Raw genomic sequence first — 17180 nt, forward strand, 5'->3', positions numbered from 1 at the left:
AGTCTCAGTCTGATGGGCCTTGGGCTTTGTCTTGGTCTTGGTCTTGGCAGCCCGTTTTGCTTCAAAGTCAGCTGGTTTCCCATGAAGTTTCCAGCACCTCTCCTTGGTGTGATATGGTTTGTGACAGTGCTCACAAACAACGGTCCCTGTAGTAGAATCACTAAGAGAAGCAGTGCCAATAGGTGTAGGAGTAATGGGGGCAGCAGCCTTGAGAGCAGATCTGTCAGTAATAGGAGGATGTAACATGGCAGCCCTACGGTTCTCCTCAGAAGAAACCAATGCATAAGATTGTTCAAGTGTGGGAAAAGGTATATGGCCCAACACTTGAACACGAATGGGATCATACTCCATCTTCAAACCAGCTAAAAATCATAGACTCGATCTTGTCCACATGTTTCTTATAAGAGGCAATATCGAGAATCGTAGAGGGGTGAAAATCGGAGTAATGATCCAAGCTGTTGCCCACAGGCTACGAGAGAAGCATAGTAGTCCGAAAGAAAGGTCTCCCTGAGTAGTGTGAAGGACCTTCTTTCGAATTTCATAAACTTGGGCATCATTGCCAAGCTGTCCCTAGGTCTCCTTGCAAGCAGCCCAAATCTGGTCGGTAGTGTCCAGAAGAAGAAAATTATGCTATAAAGCTGAAGTCATAGAGCCTATGAGGTAGGACATGAGAACACCATTATTGGCCAGCCACTTAGTCTGATCAGGGCCTTTATCACTAGGCTTAACAATAGTGCCATCAATATGGTCAGTAAGGCTACGGCCAGAAATGGCAAAGGAGGCTGATCTGGACCACAGAAGGTAATTTGAGCCATCCTGTTTGATGGGGTTAGGTGGAAAGCTGTGATAATTTGTCTTGTGATTGCCATCATGAAGTAAGTAGCGAGAGAGTTGGTAGAGTCACCCATACCGGCAGAGAGAAGGCCAAACAACTTCAAGTAAAGTCCCAAACAAATAGAACCAGCAGCCAAAGAGAACCTTGATCGATTATGGTTTTTAGGGTTTTGAACAAAACCCTAAAGTGATGGAATCGATGGATGAGCCTAGGCTGCAATAAATAATATCAAAGTGGCTGAAAGACTGAGGTAGAGAAGTCCTTAATAAGAGAAACACATCTGCAGAAAAATCAGATCCAAAAAAACAGGTGCAGCAGCCCAATATCGATAGAGTTAGGGTTAAAAAAACCATGTAATGATGAGATCGATCTCAAGGTCTTCACACACCAAAAAACAGATCTGTAGAAGCTGATATAGCTGTCGAATGAGCCCTTATAAGTGAAGAAAACACCTGCAACAAATCAGCAACAGTGGGCAGCAATAACCCTAAGATCGATAGATGTTAGGGTTTTGAAAAAAAACCCTGATAATGGAGGAATCGATCTCAAGGAAGTCTTCAATCTTAAGGAATAATTTCTGAACCAATAAAACAACAATTCTGCAGCAGCTTCTGGTCTTCAAAGAGAGGAGAGGAGCCCTTGTATCTGATGTTGAAGCAATCTCCAAGAAGGAACTGAAGAACCAATATCGCAGCAGTGTTGATTGGAGTCTATCGAACAGAATTACAAGTCATAAATGAGGTAATGGGGGCAGCAACTGGATCGCATGATTACCTCATCAGTGCTGCCCTATATGGGAATGAAGAACAAGGGAGAAGAAGGAGAGAACTAGAAGAGAAGAAGATCGAGAGAGAGAAGAAGAACAAAAATCGAGAAAAATTGGTGTCCCTAGTTCGAAATCTGCTCTGATACCATGTAGAAACAGATTTGAATTAGGTTAATGCTTGGATGATTAGTTCATCCCAAGCATATTGTATTTATAACTATAATGAAATAGTAAAAATAATTACATAAGCAATGTGGGATTAAACCACATAAGAAACTAACAAATAATAAAGGAAAAAAGTCCAGAATACCCCCACGGTATTCTGGCCCAATATAACTAACACAGACATATGGGATTGATTACTAGGAGACCTTTGCCTCTGTTGCAAAGCTGAATACTGTCCGAGTTTTGCTATCTTGTGCATCAATCTTGGATGGGATTTACAACAGCTGGATGTGAAGAATGCTTTTATCAATGGAGAACTTGATGAAGAGGTGTATATGGATGTTCCATCAGGGTTATCTTGTGAAACAAACCAAGGCAAAGTGTGTAGATTGAAGCGTGCACTTTATGGGCTGAAGCAGTCACCTCGTGCTTGGTTTGTCTGGTTTCACAAGGCCATGATTTCTGTGGGCTACAAGCAGAGTAATGTTGATCACATTCTTTTTATAAAGAGGGTTGGCGAAAAAATCACTGTTCTTATAGTCTACGTTGACGATATTGTGGTCACTGGCAATGATGGTGATGAGATCAGCTGTTTGAAGGCCTTTCTTGGACAGGAGTTTGAGATTAAGGATCTAGGAAAGCTAAGGTACTTTCTTGGGATTGAAGTTGCCAGATCTTCTAAGGGCATCTTTCTCTCCCAAAGGAAGTATGTCTAGATTTATTGACTGAAACTGGTTTGTTAGGATGTCACCCTTTAGATACTCCTATGGATGCTAATGTTTGTCTTAGAGAAAAAGAGGGTGAACCTGTTGATAAGACCGGTACCAAAGACTAGTGGGGAAGTTGACTTTTCTCTCACACACGTCTTGACATTGCTGTTACTATTAAACTTGATGGTACAAATTACTTAATGTGGGCTAGATCTCTCTCTTTGACTGTAGCTGGAAGAGGACTCACTGGCCATCTTACTTAATGTGTGCCAAAATCAATGCCTGGACGCCTAGTTGATGTTGCCTTGATTTTGGACCCTCTCCAAGCCTTGGGTTGCCTAGACGCCGTGACAACTATGATCTAGATACATGGTCAGAGGTTGCTTCAGCGACTTCACGTAGTTAATTAGATTCTTGACCATATCGATCAATTGTTGAAGGGATTTTTGTTCACCTGTTGGGTTATTGCTTGGAGTAGCCATAACTCTGATACCAAATTGGTGAAAGACCAAACTTGTAGTAATTACCGACCTAATTTCACAAAACATGATCTAAAAAATACACTCAGATCCCAAAGTCAACTCAAGGTCTACACGATCAACAAAAGTGTCAACCTTCTCAGATGGAGATCAAACTTGAGATTTTTAATCCTCACGATGAATAGTATCACCCTTTAGACAATGAGAATGTTTGGATAAGTAATTAGAAAATTTTGACTTTTTTGTGAAGAACTATGAAGAATAGTTATTTTGAAATTAAATAAAACCTGGCCCATAGAATTGCCCCACATTCAATTTTGGGTCTAGTTGGATATTCGTAGTCTATTTATTTATTTGGATTTATCTTCTACTCTTTTGTTTTACTTTGAATAGGCTAGCTAGTCGTAAAGTTCCACTTATGCTCCAACTTTAGAGTTAGAATAGGAGGGGTTTGATTTCTTTTTTTATACCATGTAATTGCGATAGAGTCGTCAGATTTGAAGAATGAAATACTAAAGTGTTTGTGAATGCTTGCATGGCTAGAGTGATTGTTCAATCTGTTGTATTAGATATATTGATGTGTCCATCAAACCCAATTTAATTCGATTAAATTAATTGTTTCAATTCTCTTTCATGTGCTTGTGATTATTTCAATAATGTGCAATCTCCCAATTTTACCGTTACTTATTTACAACTATGGGCAGACTTGGGCACTCTGTTCTATGGTTGCTGCATTATATATTTCCCTAATAGAGATTAGCATGGAAATTTAAATGTGGACACTTAATTGTGTTGAATATTGATTCATCAAAATCCCCGATTTGGTTTACCACCTTCTATTCAAAAGGGGAATTTCAGGTAGTTTTTTTTCCCGTACCTAAGAGGTACTTATTGTTGCATTTATATTTTATGCAATCATGGTGTTCCACTGGTTGATGTCTACCGATATGACTGAGTACACATTGGACGCTCGTTGTGTGGGGTATATACGTGAATGGGGGGGGTGATCCTCAATAGGGTTTCCGCACCTCGAAAGGGTGAACATCCAAGTTGTGAGTTGTTGGACTATGATTGATCAGAATCCGGGGCCTCGGTAATATTAGTTTTAATATTATTATTTGAAAGGAGTTTCAAATATTTGATTAGTCATTGGTCCTGACACTCACTATTTGATTTACAATGCGTTTGTTTTTTGGCGGGTTATTTTATTCCATACTTGTGAGCGTGTATTGTGGATGTTGATGATGCGGGGGTAAAGTGTAATGTAAATATCTACCTCAGGGGGTTTCAGGTTGGATTGTCCTTTTATGCAATTAAGGACAACTTAATGGTCAGCCTTTAGGATCACATCACGTGGTTCAATCTCGTCAGTTTATTTAGAATCTTCACGATAGGGTTTTTCTATAAAAGGGATGCCTTAGCCCAATTTCAGTTGCACACACAATTTTCTTTGTTTGGTTAAATTTGAGAGGTAGAGAGAGAAAGTCTTCTACTTCCTCAAGAGAACATGAACAAAGGTGATTTGGGGCTTGAAGGGAATCAATAAACGACGATCGAGTACACGTGCTGTAATCCTTTGGAGGAACGTACCAGTAGTGCACATAGTTGTCAAGGCATCGCCTAGGCGCCGCTAGGCATCCAGGCAGATTTCTAGGTGCCTAGTCGGCTGCCGCCTTATTGTAGGACGCTTTGCATTGGTTTATGTTGAATTGTGTATACCAGAATACTGTGGGGGTATTCTAGTCAATTAACAATTGTATTTTTACTTTCTTTGTACCTCCTAGTTAAGTCGGTTGTACTAGGGGTATTTTGGTCATTAGTATGTAATCTCTTCTATTATAAATACAAGGCTTGTTTGCTCATATTGATCACTCAAGCAATTACTCTCTAATTCAGATCTGCTAACATGGTATCAGAGCAGGTTTTGGATTAGGGCAGTCCCTTTTTCTTTCCATTCTCGATTTCCCCTTCTCCTTCCTTTCATTCTCGAGCTCTTCTTCCCCTCCCTTCCCTTTTGTTCTTCATTCTCCCACTAGGGTAGCACTGATGAGGTGATCTACAGATCCAGTTGCTGCCCTCCATCACCTCATTCAATGATATAATTTTTTCAGATCGATAGGAGCTTGTACACTGCCTGCGATATTTGAAGACTTCAAGGTTTTTTTGGATTGATTCAATCTACTCTTTCAAGGGATCTCTCCACATTGTTGAAGCTCAAGAAGTGCAACAGCCTCATATGAGACAAGATTCTATCTCCAGCCATACTGCGGCTTCTCTCCCTAATCGATTATTGCTCTTATATTGTTTTTTTTTTCAAAACCCTGCAAATATCGATCTTAGGGTTTTACTTCTTTGCTGATGCTGGTTTTTGGAAGAGTGATTCAGCACTGCTATAAGTACACTCGAGCCAAGTTTCAGCTCATTACACTGGTTTATTGATTGCTCTCTACCCTACATCGATCTTACCAGAATCAAGTTTTTTTTTTCAAAACCCTGAAAAAGTCGATCTAGGGGATTGCCCCATCTGTTGCTGCTAGTTTTTGGGGACAACCCTTCCTACATTTAAAGAGGTTTCTCCTCCAAATTCCAGCTCTTATCTTGGAGTTTTTATTGGGTTTCTCATCATCACAACCACTCTCTGTGATTTGGGTTTCGCTGCTAAATAATGGATGGTTCTGAGATCTCTACTGGAACTTCTGCTGCTGATGGGTATGGTAGTCATGACACCCGTGACCTTCTCCCTAATCCTATCAAGTTGGATGGGAGCAATTACCTGATATGGTCTCGCTCTGCCTACTTTGCCATTGCTGGCCGTGGGCTTACTGGCCATATTGATAGTACTGTTGTTAGGCCAACTAAAGCTGCTCCTCTTCTGAATAGGTGGATCTCCAATAATGTTATTCTAATGTCTTATTTTATTGGCTTGATTTAATCAGACCTTGCCAGTGGATTTCTTCTTCTTGATACAACTGCTTAGATATGGTCTGCCTGCAAGGAAACATATGGACAACTTGGTAATGATGCCCAGGTTTATGAACTCCGGAAGAAAGTCCTTCATACTACTCGGGGGGAATTATCTGTCTCCGAGTACTATGCTACTCTTCGCAGCCTCTGGCAACAGTTGGATCATTTTTCTGATTACCATCCCTCCACTCTTGGTGATATTGCCTCTTACAAGAAGCATATTGACAAATACGGGTCTCTGACTTCTTGGCTGGATTAAATGTGGATTATGATCAGATTAGGGTTCAAGTGTTGGGTCACTCTCCTTTTCCCACACTTGAACAATCCTATGCCTTGGTCTCCTTTGAAGAAAACCGTAGGGCTGCTATACTCCATCCTCCACCCACCGAATGATCAGCTCTCCAGACTGCTTCCTTGGCCATCCCTGTCATTGCTGGAAACTCCTCTTCTGCTGATTCTACCAAGGGCATTGTCACTTGTGAGCACTATAATAAGCCCTACTGTACCAAAAAAAAGTGTTAGAAACTTCATGGGAAGCCAGCTGACTTTGAAGCCAAACAGACTGCCAAGAAGAAACCAAACAAGAAGGCCCATCACTCTGAGTCTGTTGCTACAAACCCCCCTACTGACACTGGTCTTTCCCAGGAGGATCTACAGGCATTCCTACGTGTGCTAAAGTCTTCCACTGCTGCTGCTTCTACTACATCAGCTATTGCCAATTTCCCCTACTCCTTCAGGTTCAAACTTTGCTCAGTCAGGTATTTCATTTGGTGGTCGTTGTGCTTCTGTAGCTTCCCATCCTTGGATCATTTATTCTGGAGCTACAGATCACATGACCGGGTCATCTAGCCTTTTCCATCGCTATTCTCCTACTTCTGGGAAAGATAAAGTCAGGGTAGTTGATGGTTCCCTTTATTCCATCTCTGGAAAAGGAATCATCAACTGTACTTCATCTCTTCCTTTGTCTTCTATTTTGCATATTCCTAATTTTACTACTAACCTTCTTTCTATTAGTAGTATTATTCGTGATCTTTACTGCAAAGTAACTTTTTTTTCTTCTCATTATGTTTTTCAAGATCTGGCCTTTGGGAGGTCGATTGGATTGGGTAAAGTGCACGGTGGCTTGTATTTGCTTGATGATGGTCGCCTCACTCCACCAACATTACCTTCTCCACACTAGAACTCCTTAGTCTCTTCTGAAATTTACTAATGACACTCTAAATTAGGTCACCCTCCATTAGGAATTTTAGCAACTTTATTTCCTACTTTGGCCAAAAAATGTGATACTGAATTTTTTTGTGAGGCTTGTGTTCTGGCCAAACAGACACGTTCAACTTATTTAGTTTCAAATAAAAGGAATCCTTCACTTTTTCATTTGGTGCATTATGATGTTTGGGGCCCTAGTCGTAAAACTTCACTTTCTGGTCACCATTGGTTTGTTTCCTTTATCGATTGTCATTCTAGACAGACATGGGTTTATCTTATGCACACCAAAAGTCAAGTTTTTTCATGTTTTCAACATTTTCATAAAATGGTCCTAACTCAGTTCCAGGCTACTCTCAAAGTTTTGAGACGTGATAATGGCACCGAGTATAGGGAAACTCAATTTCAAAAATATTTTGCTGATCATGGGATTGTTCACTAGACTAGTTGTGTCGATACCCCAGCCCAAAATGGTGTGGTTGAAAGGAAGAACCGCCACTTGTGGGAAGTGGCCAGGGTGTTAATGTTTTCACGCCATGTTCCCTCTCAATATTGGGGGGATGCTGTTCTCACTGTAACCTATCTCATCAATCGGTTGCCTTCCCGTGTTCGTGACTCCTGCAGTCCGGCTGAGATTTTACATGGGAGTTCCTCCTTTGTGGTTTATCCCAAGGTGTTTGGTTGTGTGTGTTATGCCAGAGATACGAGATCTCCTGGCAAACTTCAACCTCGTGGGTTGCGGTGTATTTTTTTGGGTTACTCTCCAACCCAGAAAGGTTATAAGTGTTACCATCCCTCTTCCCGTCGTACTTTGGTCAGTATGGATGTCGTCTTTCATGAAAGTCTTTCCTATTATTCATCCCACATCTTCAGGGGGAGAGTTCTAGTTCTAGTGAAGATGTGTTTGTGTTTCCTATAGCTGCTGCCCCATCTCCTTTGGATGCTGTGCCATCTCCTATTGCTGCTGCCCCATCTCCTATAGCTGCTGCCCAGCCTCCTTTGGCTGTTGCCCCTTCATCTGAAGGGATTCCTTTACAGGGGGAGCTTGTTGAAAATAATGGTGGTAATGTTCCTAGTCAGGGGGAGTGGACTCCAGTTCAGAGAACCATTAGTGAATTTCAGAAGAGAATTGACAACTCCAACTTCATCACCTATAAAAAGGGATGTTCCAAAAGAGGGCAACTTCAATCCACTGTAGCGCCACTACCTATCCAGTAGCCGACTCAGGATCCAGATCCTTCTCCTCTTGGTAAGTCCTCTTCTTCCGACCTACCTATTGCTCATCGCAAAGGTACTAGGATTTGCACCTAGCATCCCATTTCTCGCTTTGTTTCTTATAGTTCTCTTTCTCCATCTTTTCATGCATTTGTGTCATCTCTTTCTTCTGTTTTCATTCCTCAAAATTGGCAAAAAGCTTATACAGATGGAAAGGAGAAGGCAGCAATATTGGAAGAAATGAGAGCATTGAAAAAAATAATACTTGGGATCTTGTAGCCTTTCCTTCAGGGAAAAACCAGTGGGATGTAAATGGGTGTTTGTGGTTAAACAGAAGGTCGATGGGTCTGTGGATCGATGTAATGCATGTCTGGTTGCAAAGAGCTTCACTCAGACATATGGGATTGACTACTAGGAGACCTTTGCTCCTGTTGCAAAGTTGAATATTGTTCGGGTTTTGCTATCTTGTGCAGTCAATCTTGGATGGGATCTACAACAACTAGATGTGAAGAATACCTTCCTAAATGAAGAACTTGGTGAGGAGGTGTACATGGATATTCCGCTAGGGTTTTCTTGTGACAGTAATCAAGGTAAAGTCTGTAAATTGAAGCTAGCATTTTATGGGCTGAAGCAGTCACATCGAGTATGGTTTGGCTGGTTTCACAAGGCCATGATTTCTGTGGGCTATAAGCAGAGTAATGCTGGTCACACTCTCCTTATAAAGATGGTTGGTGGAAAACTCACTATTATTATAGTCTATGTTGATGACATTGTGGTTACTGGCAACGATGGTGATGAGATCAGCCGGTTGAAGAAGTTTCTTGGGCAGGAGTTTGAGATTAAAGATCTAGGGAAGCCACGGTATTTTCTTGGGATTGAGGTTGCCAGATCTTCTAAAGGCATCTTTCTCTCCCAAAGGAAGTATGTCCTAGATTAATTGGCTGAAACTGGTTTGTTAGGATGTCACCCTTTAGATTCTCCTATGGAGGCTATTGTCCATCTCAAAGAAAAGGAGGGGGAACCTGTTGATAAAGGCCGGTACCAAAGACTAGTAGGAAAGCTGATTTATCTCTCACACACACGTCTTGACATTGCTGTTGCTGTGAGTACTGTGAGTCAGTTTATGCATGACCCCTATTCTTCTCATATGGAGGCTGTTCTTTGGATTCTTCACTACTTGAAGTTAGCCCCTAGAAAAGGCATTCTTCTGTCTCCTCATGGTCACCTATGGATAGAAGCATATATCGATGCTAATTTGGCTGGTTCTACAGATCAGAAGTCTATCTCTGGGTATTGTTCCTTTGTAGGTGGCAATCTTGTCACTTGGCGTAGCAAGAAGTAGAATGTGGTGGCTCGTTCTAGTGCTGAAGTAGAGTTTCATGCTATGGCACAAGGCATTTGTGAGTTACTTTGGCTGAAAGGCTTGCTACAAGACCTTAGTGTACCTGTTCATCTTCCTATGATGTTGTACTATGACAACAAGGCTGCAATCAGCATTGCACACAACCCGGTACAACATGATCGCACTAAGCATATTGAAGTGGACAGGCGTTGCATTAAAGAGAAATTGGAAGAAGGGTTGATTTGTGTTCCCTTTGTGAAGTCTACTGATCAGATTGCTAATATTTTCACCAAGGGATTGTCTGGAAAATTGTTCCATCCTAATTTAGTTAAGTTGGGCATGATTGACATATTTGCTCCAACTTGAGGGGGGAGTGTTGAATTATGTATACCAGAATACCGTGGGGGTATTTGGGTTTGTATTTTTTCTTTCTCTGTACCTCCTAGTTAAGTCGATTGTACTAGGGGTATTTTGGTCTATAGTATGCAATCTCTTCTATTATAACTACAAGGCTTGTTTGATCATATTGATCACTCAAGCAATTACTCTCTAATTTAGATCTGCTAACAGTTTAATTGGTCGAACTAGGTTCTAACACTTATTTATGCTAAATATCATTTAAGTAAATTTCATATTTTCTAAGAACAATATTAATCCAACATGAGACTAGGTGTACCCGAAAATGACCAATTCTAAGAACATATAAACCAAATGTGTGTTTTGATTGTTTCACACGTTTAACTGATATATTAAAAAAATAATGGGAAAAAGAACTCTGTCCGGGAGTGTGGCCTATGCTAGCACTCCCATGAGTCTATTTCTCTTCCTCATATGAAAAGACAGTTCTGGCCCCTTGTTTTAAGGAGGAGAGAGATAAACACATAGGAGTGTTGGTGAAAACCATACTCCCAGACAGAAAACTGCTTCCCAAAAATAATACTGGAATGCGATTTAGGCCTTGGATCGCCTAGTGCCTTGACAACTATGATAGTGCATTCTAGGTAACCTTCAACTTATTATTGAATTATTGTTTGCATGTGTTCATTGGGATCCTGTCTCTACTGAAATTTTGTATCAATATCGTATCATTCACTTTCGCTGCCGCTTACACGATCTTCCCCCTTTTCTTCTTGTGCAATTTCCTCTCTTCCTTGCAACTCTGAGATTCGTCTCTGGATTCGCCCTTCTCCTAACTGGCCCTCCACCACATAGCATACGACCTCTTCTTTGGGCCCAAAACCCTTCTAAGTCCTCTCTCTTCTCCCGTCGTTGGACCTACCTGTCGGCCCATGACTCAAGTGGCTGACCCATCTTTCTTCCCCTAACAAGGCCCAACCACCTACCCTGATGAACCATTAAGACCACTCTAGTGGTTCAACCTTTCAACAACTCCAGCCCTCTGTCATCTCTCTTCCCCCTTCATGTTTACCGTTGGTGTGAGATAGGCTCCCCTCTTATCCGAAGTAGATGTCCCTCCTGAACTATTCCTTTCCTAACAATGAGAAGCTACTGGCTCTTAAGTATGGATATCCATGATCATATCCATTGCCGTGACAACTTCTTGTGATTTGGTGGGCATTCCGTCTTTTATTTTGTGTGCAATCTCTGAAGATGGTATGTATATCGAGTTGTTATTAGGCCTTAGCTAGCTTCAGCCTCCCTTGGGGAGCCACCTCCCTGTTCTTTGTCTATTGTGGTGTCTTTGGGTTCTTCCCACAGTATTAAATCTCGTTTCAGAAGGCCATTTTGGCCAGACTGAAATTTTTGAGATACGGCGAGCCGAAATATTGTATTTTTTCTATGAGTTTTGCTTGGCCATTTTTTAGTGTAAAATGCGAAATATCGAAACGAAATGACCGAAATAACTGAAATTTCGATGAAACGGTGCATTTTTTTAGACCCAAATTTCCAAAAGAGATTACGGAAATTTCACTGTAATATTGCATTTTTTTCATTTTGACATAGCATCTTATTTCGGCCAGGCCGAAATTTTGGAGAATATCCAAAATTTCGGCAAGGTTTTGAACTATGGTTCTTCCCTTTCCCTTTTACAGGTCCTTGCCTCCCCCTCTGTAAAGGCAGGGTCTTTTATTTTTTGTTGTTGTAATGTTTGTTCTCTTTCTTTTGGAAATGAATTTTTTTATTCATCTCCCCCCTACTCTTCCCCCCCCCCCCCCCAACCAAAAAAAAAGTGATTCCTAGTGATAATGCTGCCTGTATATCCTGTCCACACAAAGAGTTATATTTATTTTAGAAAGAACACATTTGGGTGTTCGCAGAGCATGAAGAGGGCTTGTTCTTGAACAAAGCGTCATATTGGGTAGTGATAGAAAAATTTCCCAGCCTGTTGAATTACCAAATCCATCTGTGATCCCTACTTGCATCCGATCCTTCATAACACAGTAGCAAAGTATTGAATAGAATTACAACCTACTTATGAATTCTTTTGAATTGAGTATTCTCTATGACATGCAATTTAGAAAAATTGCATTTTTCTCTTAGCCTGTTTTGGTTGCTTTCAGTCCAATTGACCAACAGTACAACAACAACAAACTCAGCCTTATCCCAACTAAATGGGGTCGTCTACATGGATCCATTCAGAACAAATGAAGTAAAACAGAGATCCACACAAGGGGAAAGGAAAGTAAGAGGAATGAAGAATAAAAATGAAGAAATGAGATAAGAAAAGTGAGAAATGGAAAATAAAAAATGAAAAATGAAAGATGAAAGTAAAAGAGAGAGAGAGAGAGAGAGAGAATCTTTTGCAGCACATTATATTTTTGTTTTACTGAATTGTTTACTTGTTGGCTTATTTGCAGCACATTATATTTTTGTCTTCTCATAACACGTGTAAAAGAGAGAGTGAATCTTTTGCTTTGCCTTGAAAAGAAAATTCTGACCCTTTAAACTGTATATGCTCTTCCACTTACATTTTGCTTGTGTGATGGAACATGACAATATCTGTAATTCTCTTCTCTGATTAGAAATTGCATTTTTCTCTTCTTGTTTAATTCAGGCATTAAGTCCATTACAAGTGAAGTATGCAGATGGTGAGTTGGAAAGGCTAGGTATGAAATTCATTCACAGTTGAATTTCTATATGTCTGTCCTTTTACTTCTTTTAATCTTTCCTGTAATTGTGGTAATGCCTATTTTCGTTTTATGCTGCATGGTAATGTTTTGTTTCACCCCTTCTTTAATTTGCTAGAAAGAGGTACATATAGTTCATTAGAGATTTATTAATTGTGTGTATGAATGTACTTGTCTCCAGAACACAAACTTTTTGTTGGTATGCTTCCAAAGAACGTTTCTGATGTCGAAGTTTCTGCTTTATTTTCCAAGTACGGAACCATAAAAGATTTACTTATTCTGCGAGGTTCTCAGCAAACCAGCAAAGGTATGTTTCCCTTTCATTTCTTGTTTTCAGTAATCATATTAAAGTGCTGAGTCCTATTTGTTGGTTGATTTTCTGCAAATCACCAATAGAAATCTCTTGGTTATCATATTCAATATTGTTTATGGGGCAGGCTGTGCTTTTCTGAAGTATGAGACAAAAGAACAAGCTCTTGCAGCACTGGAAGCCATCAATGGGAAGTACAAGATCGAGGTTTGTGTTTATCTATCATTTTAAATGATTCCTTAGCCCTCAAACATATGTTGTGATGTGTCCAGTGCATCATTTCTTTCTGATTGATCTTGAACTGGTTTTGTTGTTTTTTTTGTTGAGCAAGTTGCCCTTTAAAAATCCTGTGCTGAACCTTGAAATATGTATGTTAACCAAATTTGATTTGGAAAAGAACAAAAGATTTTGCATTAGGAAAATTTTTCCATATCCTTTAGCATTTGGAGCACTAGAAGTCCAGAAGTATTGGTACAGAATTATATTTTATATTTTTTGTCTTTTTCATCGGGGTTTTGGAATTCAGGATCCTGTCTTGGGTTGGCCAATGAGGATCTTGTTCCAGATTTGCTGATCCTACCTGATCCTGAGTGTAAGTGTAAATATGGCTGTTTTTTCTACCTTTTTTATTTGTAGTGGATTGATGATCACTGGATCTGCAACTGGGGATCCCTCTCCGGGTAGACCGAACTGATCACCTGAAACCATGGTGTTCCATGTTAGGTAAAATAACATATAGTGAATTTTATGTTGAATGTTTATGATTTAGTGTAGCTTAATATTAGGCAGTTTGTTTATTCAGCAAAGGGGAAAATGATTAGCACAGTTTTGAACTTTATTGGAACCTTCACTTTTCTCTTCTGTTTTATGGGATCTCTGAGCCATATTCTCAGCATAGGCTTGCTATTGCTCTTGAATACTAATCAGTGGTTTAGAGTTGGGAGACTGGTTGATTTCTTGCACAGTTGATATGCGTTGACTTGGTGTCCAAGGCAACAACGCTCCTTGTTTGATGCAAGAATGGCGACCGCCTAGGCATCGCCTTGTGGCCTTGTGACAGCAGGCCTTATATTATCAGTTTTTTGAAACTTAACAAGTTTACATTGATTTATATTTATTGCTCTGTTTCTTGATGAATATGTTTATATACATCATATGCTTTGTTTATTATATGTTGGTTTTCTCATATTAAATCAGTTCTAACATAAGTATATCACAATGCATTGATATGGCTTCTGTGATGCATATAAGCATAATTATCTAAAATTATCATTGCTATGTTACACACACTGCACGCCTACGATTCCTAGGTGCCCCTCCAACACCTTGGGTTGCCTAGTTGCCTTGACAACTATGATTTCTTGTTTCACCCTTAATGATTTATGTTTTTGATTCATTAATATGAAAATTCAAACCATATATTGTTCATCATGGTTCTATATAAAAATTAGAGTGTAATTTTTACTATGAGTATTGGTAACAACTTCAACTTCACATAAACATGCAGACTTTCTTGCATCTTCGTGGACATTGTCAGATTACTAACTTGAGCTAAAATGCGGTAATATGTTGTGAGACTGGAGGTGTTAAAAGACAAGGTGGATACCAATGATGAAATGTGTTGAAGTGGTTGAAAATACATCATTACTTTTGAGTTAATAACAGAAGCGGGCCTTAATTGAGTGAAATAGGAATTATATTTATCTAGATGAAGTCTAGCAGATTGTCAATGGCTTTATGAGTCATGCCTATTCCTATCAAGGTTCAAAATCTCAGGTTTCGACCAGCCCGAAACCGAGATATGGTCGAAACTAGGTTGAAACCTGGTACTTTTTCCCAGCCAGCTCGAGACTGAGGTTTTGAGGCCCAGAAATGGTTTTTTAGGTTTGATTTTTTGTATACAGCCTATTTTTGACATTCTAAACAAAATGCATGAACTATTTTCACAAAAAATAAAAAATAAACACTCAAAATGGTACTTGTGGTTATTAACTTATTAACTCAAGTTTACTAGTGTATGCTGAAGGATACACTAAATCTGGTATTATAAATACTTAGTTCACATAAAGTTAAAGTACAAGAACACTAAATAATACATGTTATCCAAATAAAGAAAAATGGTGCTTAACAGTCAACACTTGCTCAATTCCATGCGGAGTTTCTTAGTGGATCCAATCCATGAGCTGCGAACCACTGAATATTTCGGAGCTGTTCCTTTGAATGACCACATATGTATCCCATGACATGCTTTGGGCCCAATTGTTCTGATAGTCCATAACTTCCCATCTATAAGCCTCATCATCAACTTGTATAAGATATCCCAACCTAGGGAAGGGCTCACTGTGACTATAAGACGTTGGAGCCAACACACATGACTGGGATGGATACCCGAAGAGACTGCCAACAAAGGATGATCCAGCACTTGACCCATCCCCATATTCACACACTGGATTAAGATAAGTGATGCAGGTTGTAGATGCACCAAACAAAGGAAATATGTGAATAAATCCACAGTTTTTAGCCAAACTCCCACTCTTTGTGTCGAAACCACCGAGTTCTCCTATGTTTCGATCGAAATTTGCGAGAAATGGCAAGTTTCAATTGAAACTTGTTACTTTTAAGTCATGATTTGGTTTGGTTCAACTGGTTTCGACCGAAACCAGTCGAAACCAACCAAAACCTTTGACTTTTTAAACTCCCACTCTGTCTTGTCTCAATGTCTTGTGAAACCGAGATATCTCGATGGTTTCAGTTGGTTTCAACCGAGTTCTTTTTCCATGATTTCTATGAGCATTTGAATGATACAAGTTTGAAAGATATTCAATTGTTCTAACTTCTAACAGTAAATAAGTTTCTTTTAAAAGTTCTTAATCCTATTTTTTTATTCCAGTCGGTTGGATCTCAAGAATGTCTATCCATGTAGAAGCATGTTGACTTCAATTCAAGCTCTGTTTAGACCTTATGTTGAACCAAGCAAGAGATCATGTTAACACCTCAATAACTGGAGCATTCCAACATCTTTATGTTATATGTTGTTGTTGCTTTCATTTTCAATTGGTTTTATACTTTTCTGGATGATCAGAAAAGAGCACAAAACATGCTTTCCATGCTCTTGTTCTGGTTTTGTTGGTTGATTGATAAACTTATGATGTGTTTGACAGTCTGGCTAACAATTCTACTGTTGTAGGGTTCAAGTGTCCCTTTAGTTGTCAAGTGGGCCGACACAGAAAAAGAAAGGCAAACTCGTAAGGCTCAAAAAGCTCAGGCCCAATCTTCTAATGTGGCAAATCTTGATTCCATACGTCAACCTTCTTTATTTGGGGCCATGCCTATAGGATACATTCCACCATATGATGGATTTGGTTATCAGGTTTGTTTCATTATCAGTTATTAGTATCACAAGTCAAGTTATGCAAGAAGTTTGTTGATTTGTGTTTCCTGTTCTTATCATGGAATAAATTTTCTTGTTCTGCTATGTCTTAGTATGAGCTTGTAACTTGCTTTCGGAATTCTACTGAGATCTTACAAGTTACAACTTAGTCATCCTTTTCTCAATAAATAATCTCTCATTGATTTTTGTTTCCTGTGGTTATCCTGGAATAAATTTTCTTGTTCTGCTTTGTCTTGTTTTGAGTTTGTAACTTGCTTTCGGAATTCTACTGAGATCCTTACAAGTTACAACTTAGTCATCCTTTTCTCAATAAATAATCTCTCTCTCTCCCTCTTGCATTTCCTATGATTAAGTCATTAAAAGAGCTATATAAGTTTTTGCTGGCAATCTTTGGTAGCATGCATTACTTCTTTTACATTGTCTTATTAATTGTACAACTCAACTCAACTCAGCTCAGCCTTATCCCAACTAAATGGGGTTAGCTACATGGATCCTTTCCCTCCAATCAGCTCTATTCAAAACCTTACTTGTTACAACTTACAAGGCCTAAGCTATGCATGTCCTTCCTTGCCACTTCTCCTAGAATCACTTTAGGCCTACCCCCAAATCTTTTAGCTCCTTCAATCTAAATCAAATCACTCAATAATGGAGCAGGTAAAGGCCTCCACTGCACATGTCCATGCCACCTCAAATGACTTTCTTGCAGCTTAT

The 17180-nt window shown here is 39.6% G+C and overlaps 1 protein-coding gene across 1 annotated transcript in view; it reads left to right on the forward strand.

Moving 5' to 3' along the window:
• LOC122668427 (RNA-binding protein BRN1-like) overlaps positions 1-16618 on the forward strand; it is a 28014-nt gene extending 11396 nt beyond the window's left edge. The window contains exons 3-7 of the mRNA XM_043864992.1: positions 12696-12747; positions 12950-13075; positions 13206-13285; positions 16266-16448; positions 16562-16618. Coding sequence (XP_043720927.1) covers positions 12696-12747; positions 12950-13075; positions 13206-13285; positions 16266-16448; positions 16562-16618 — 498 coding nt within the window. The remainder of the gene's footprint in view (positions 1-12695; positions 12748-12949; positions 13076-13205; positions 13286-16265; positions 16449-16561) is intronic.
• Positions 16619-17180: the final 562 nt, after the last annotated feature.

Source organism: Telopea speciosissima, chromosome 7 (genome assembly GCF_018873765.1).
Source record: "Telopea speciosissima isolate NSW1024214 ecotype Mountain lineage chromosome 7, Tspe_v1, whole genome shotgun sequence".
In the NCBI taxonomy this organism is placed as follows: Eukaryota; Viridiplantae; Streptophyta; class Magnoliopsida; order Proteales; family Proteaceae; genus Telopea; species Telopea speciosissima.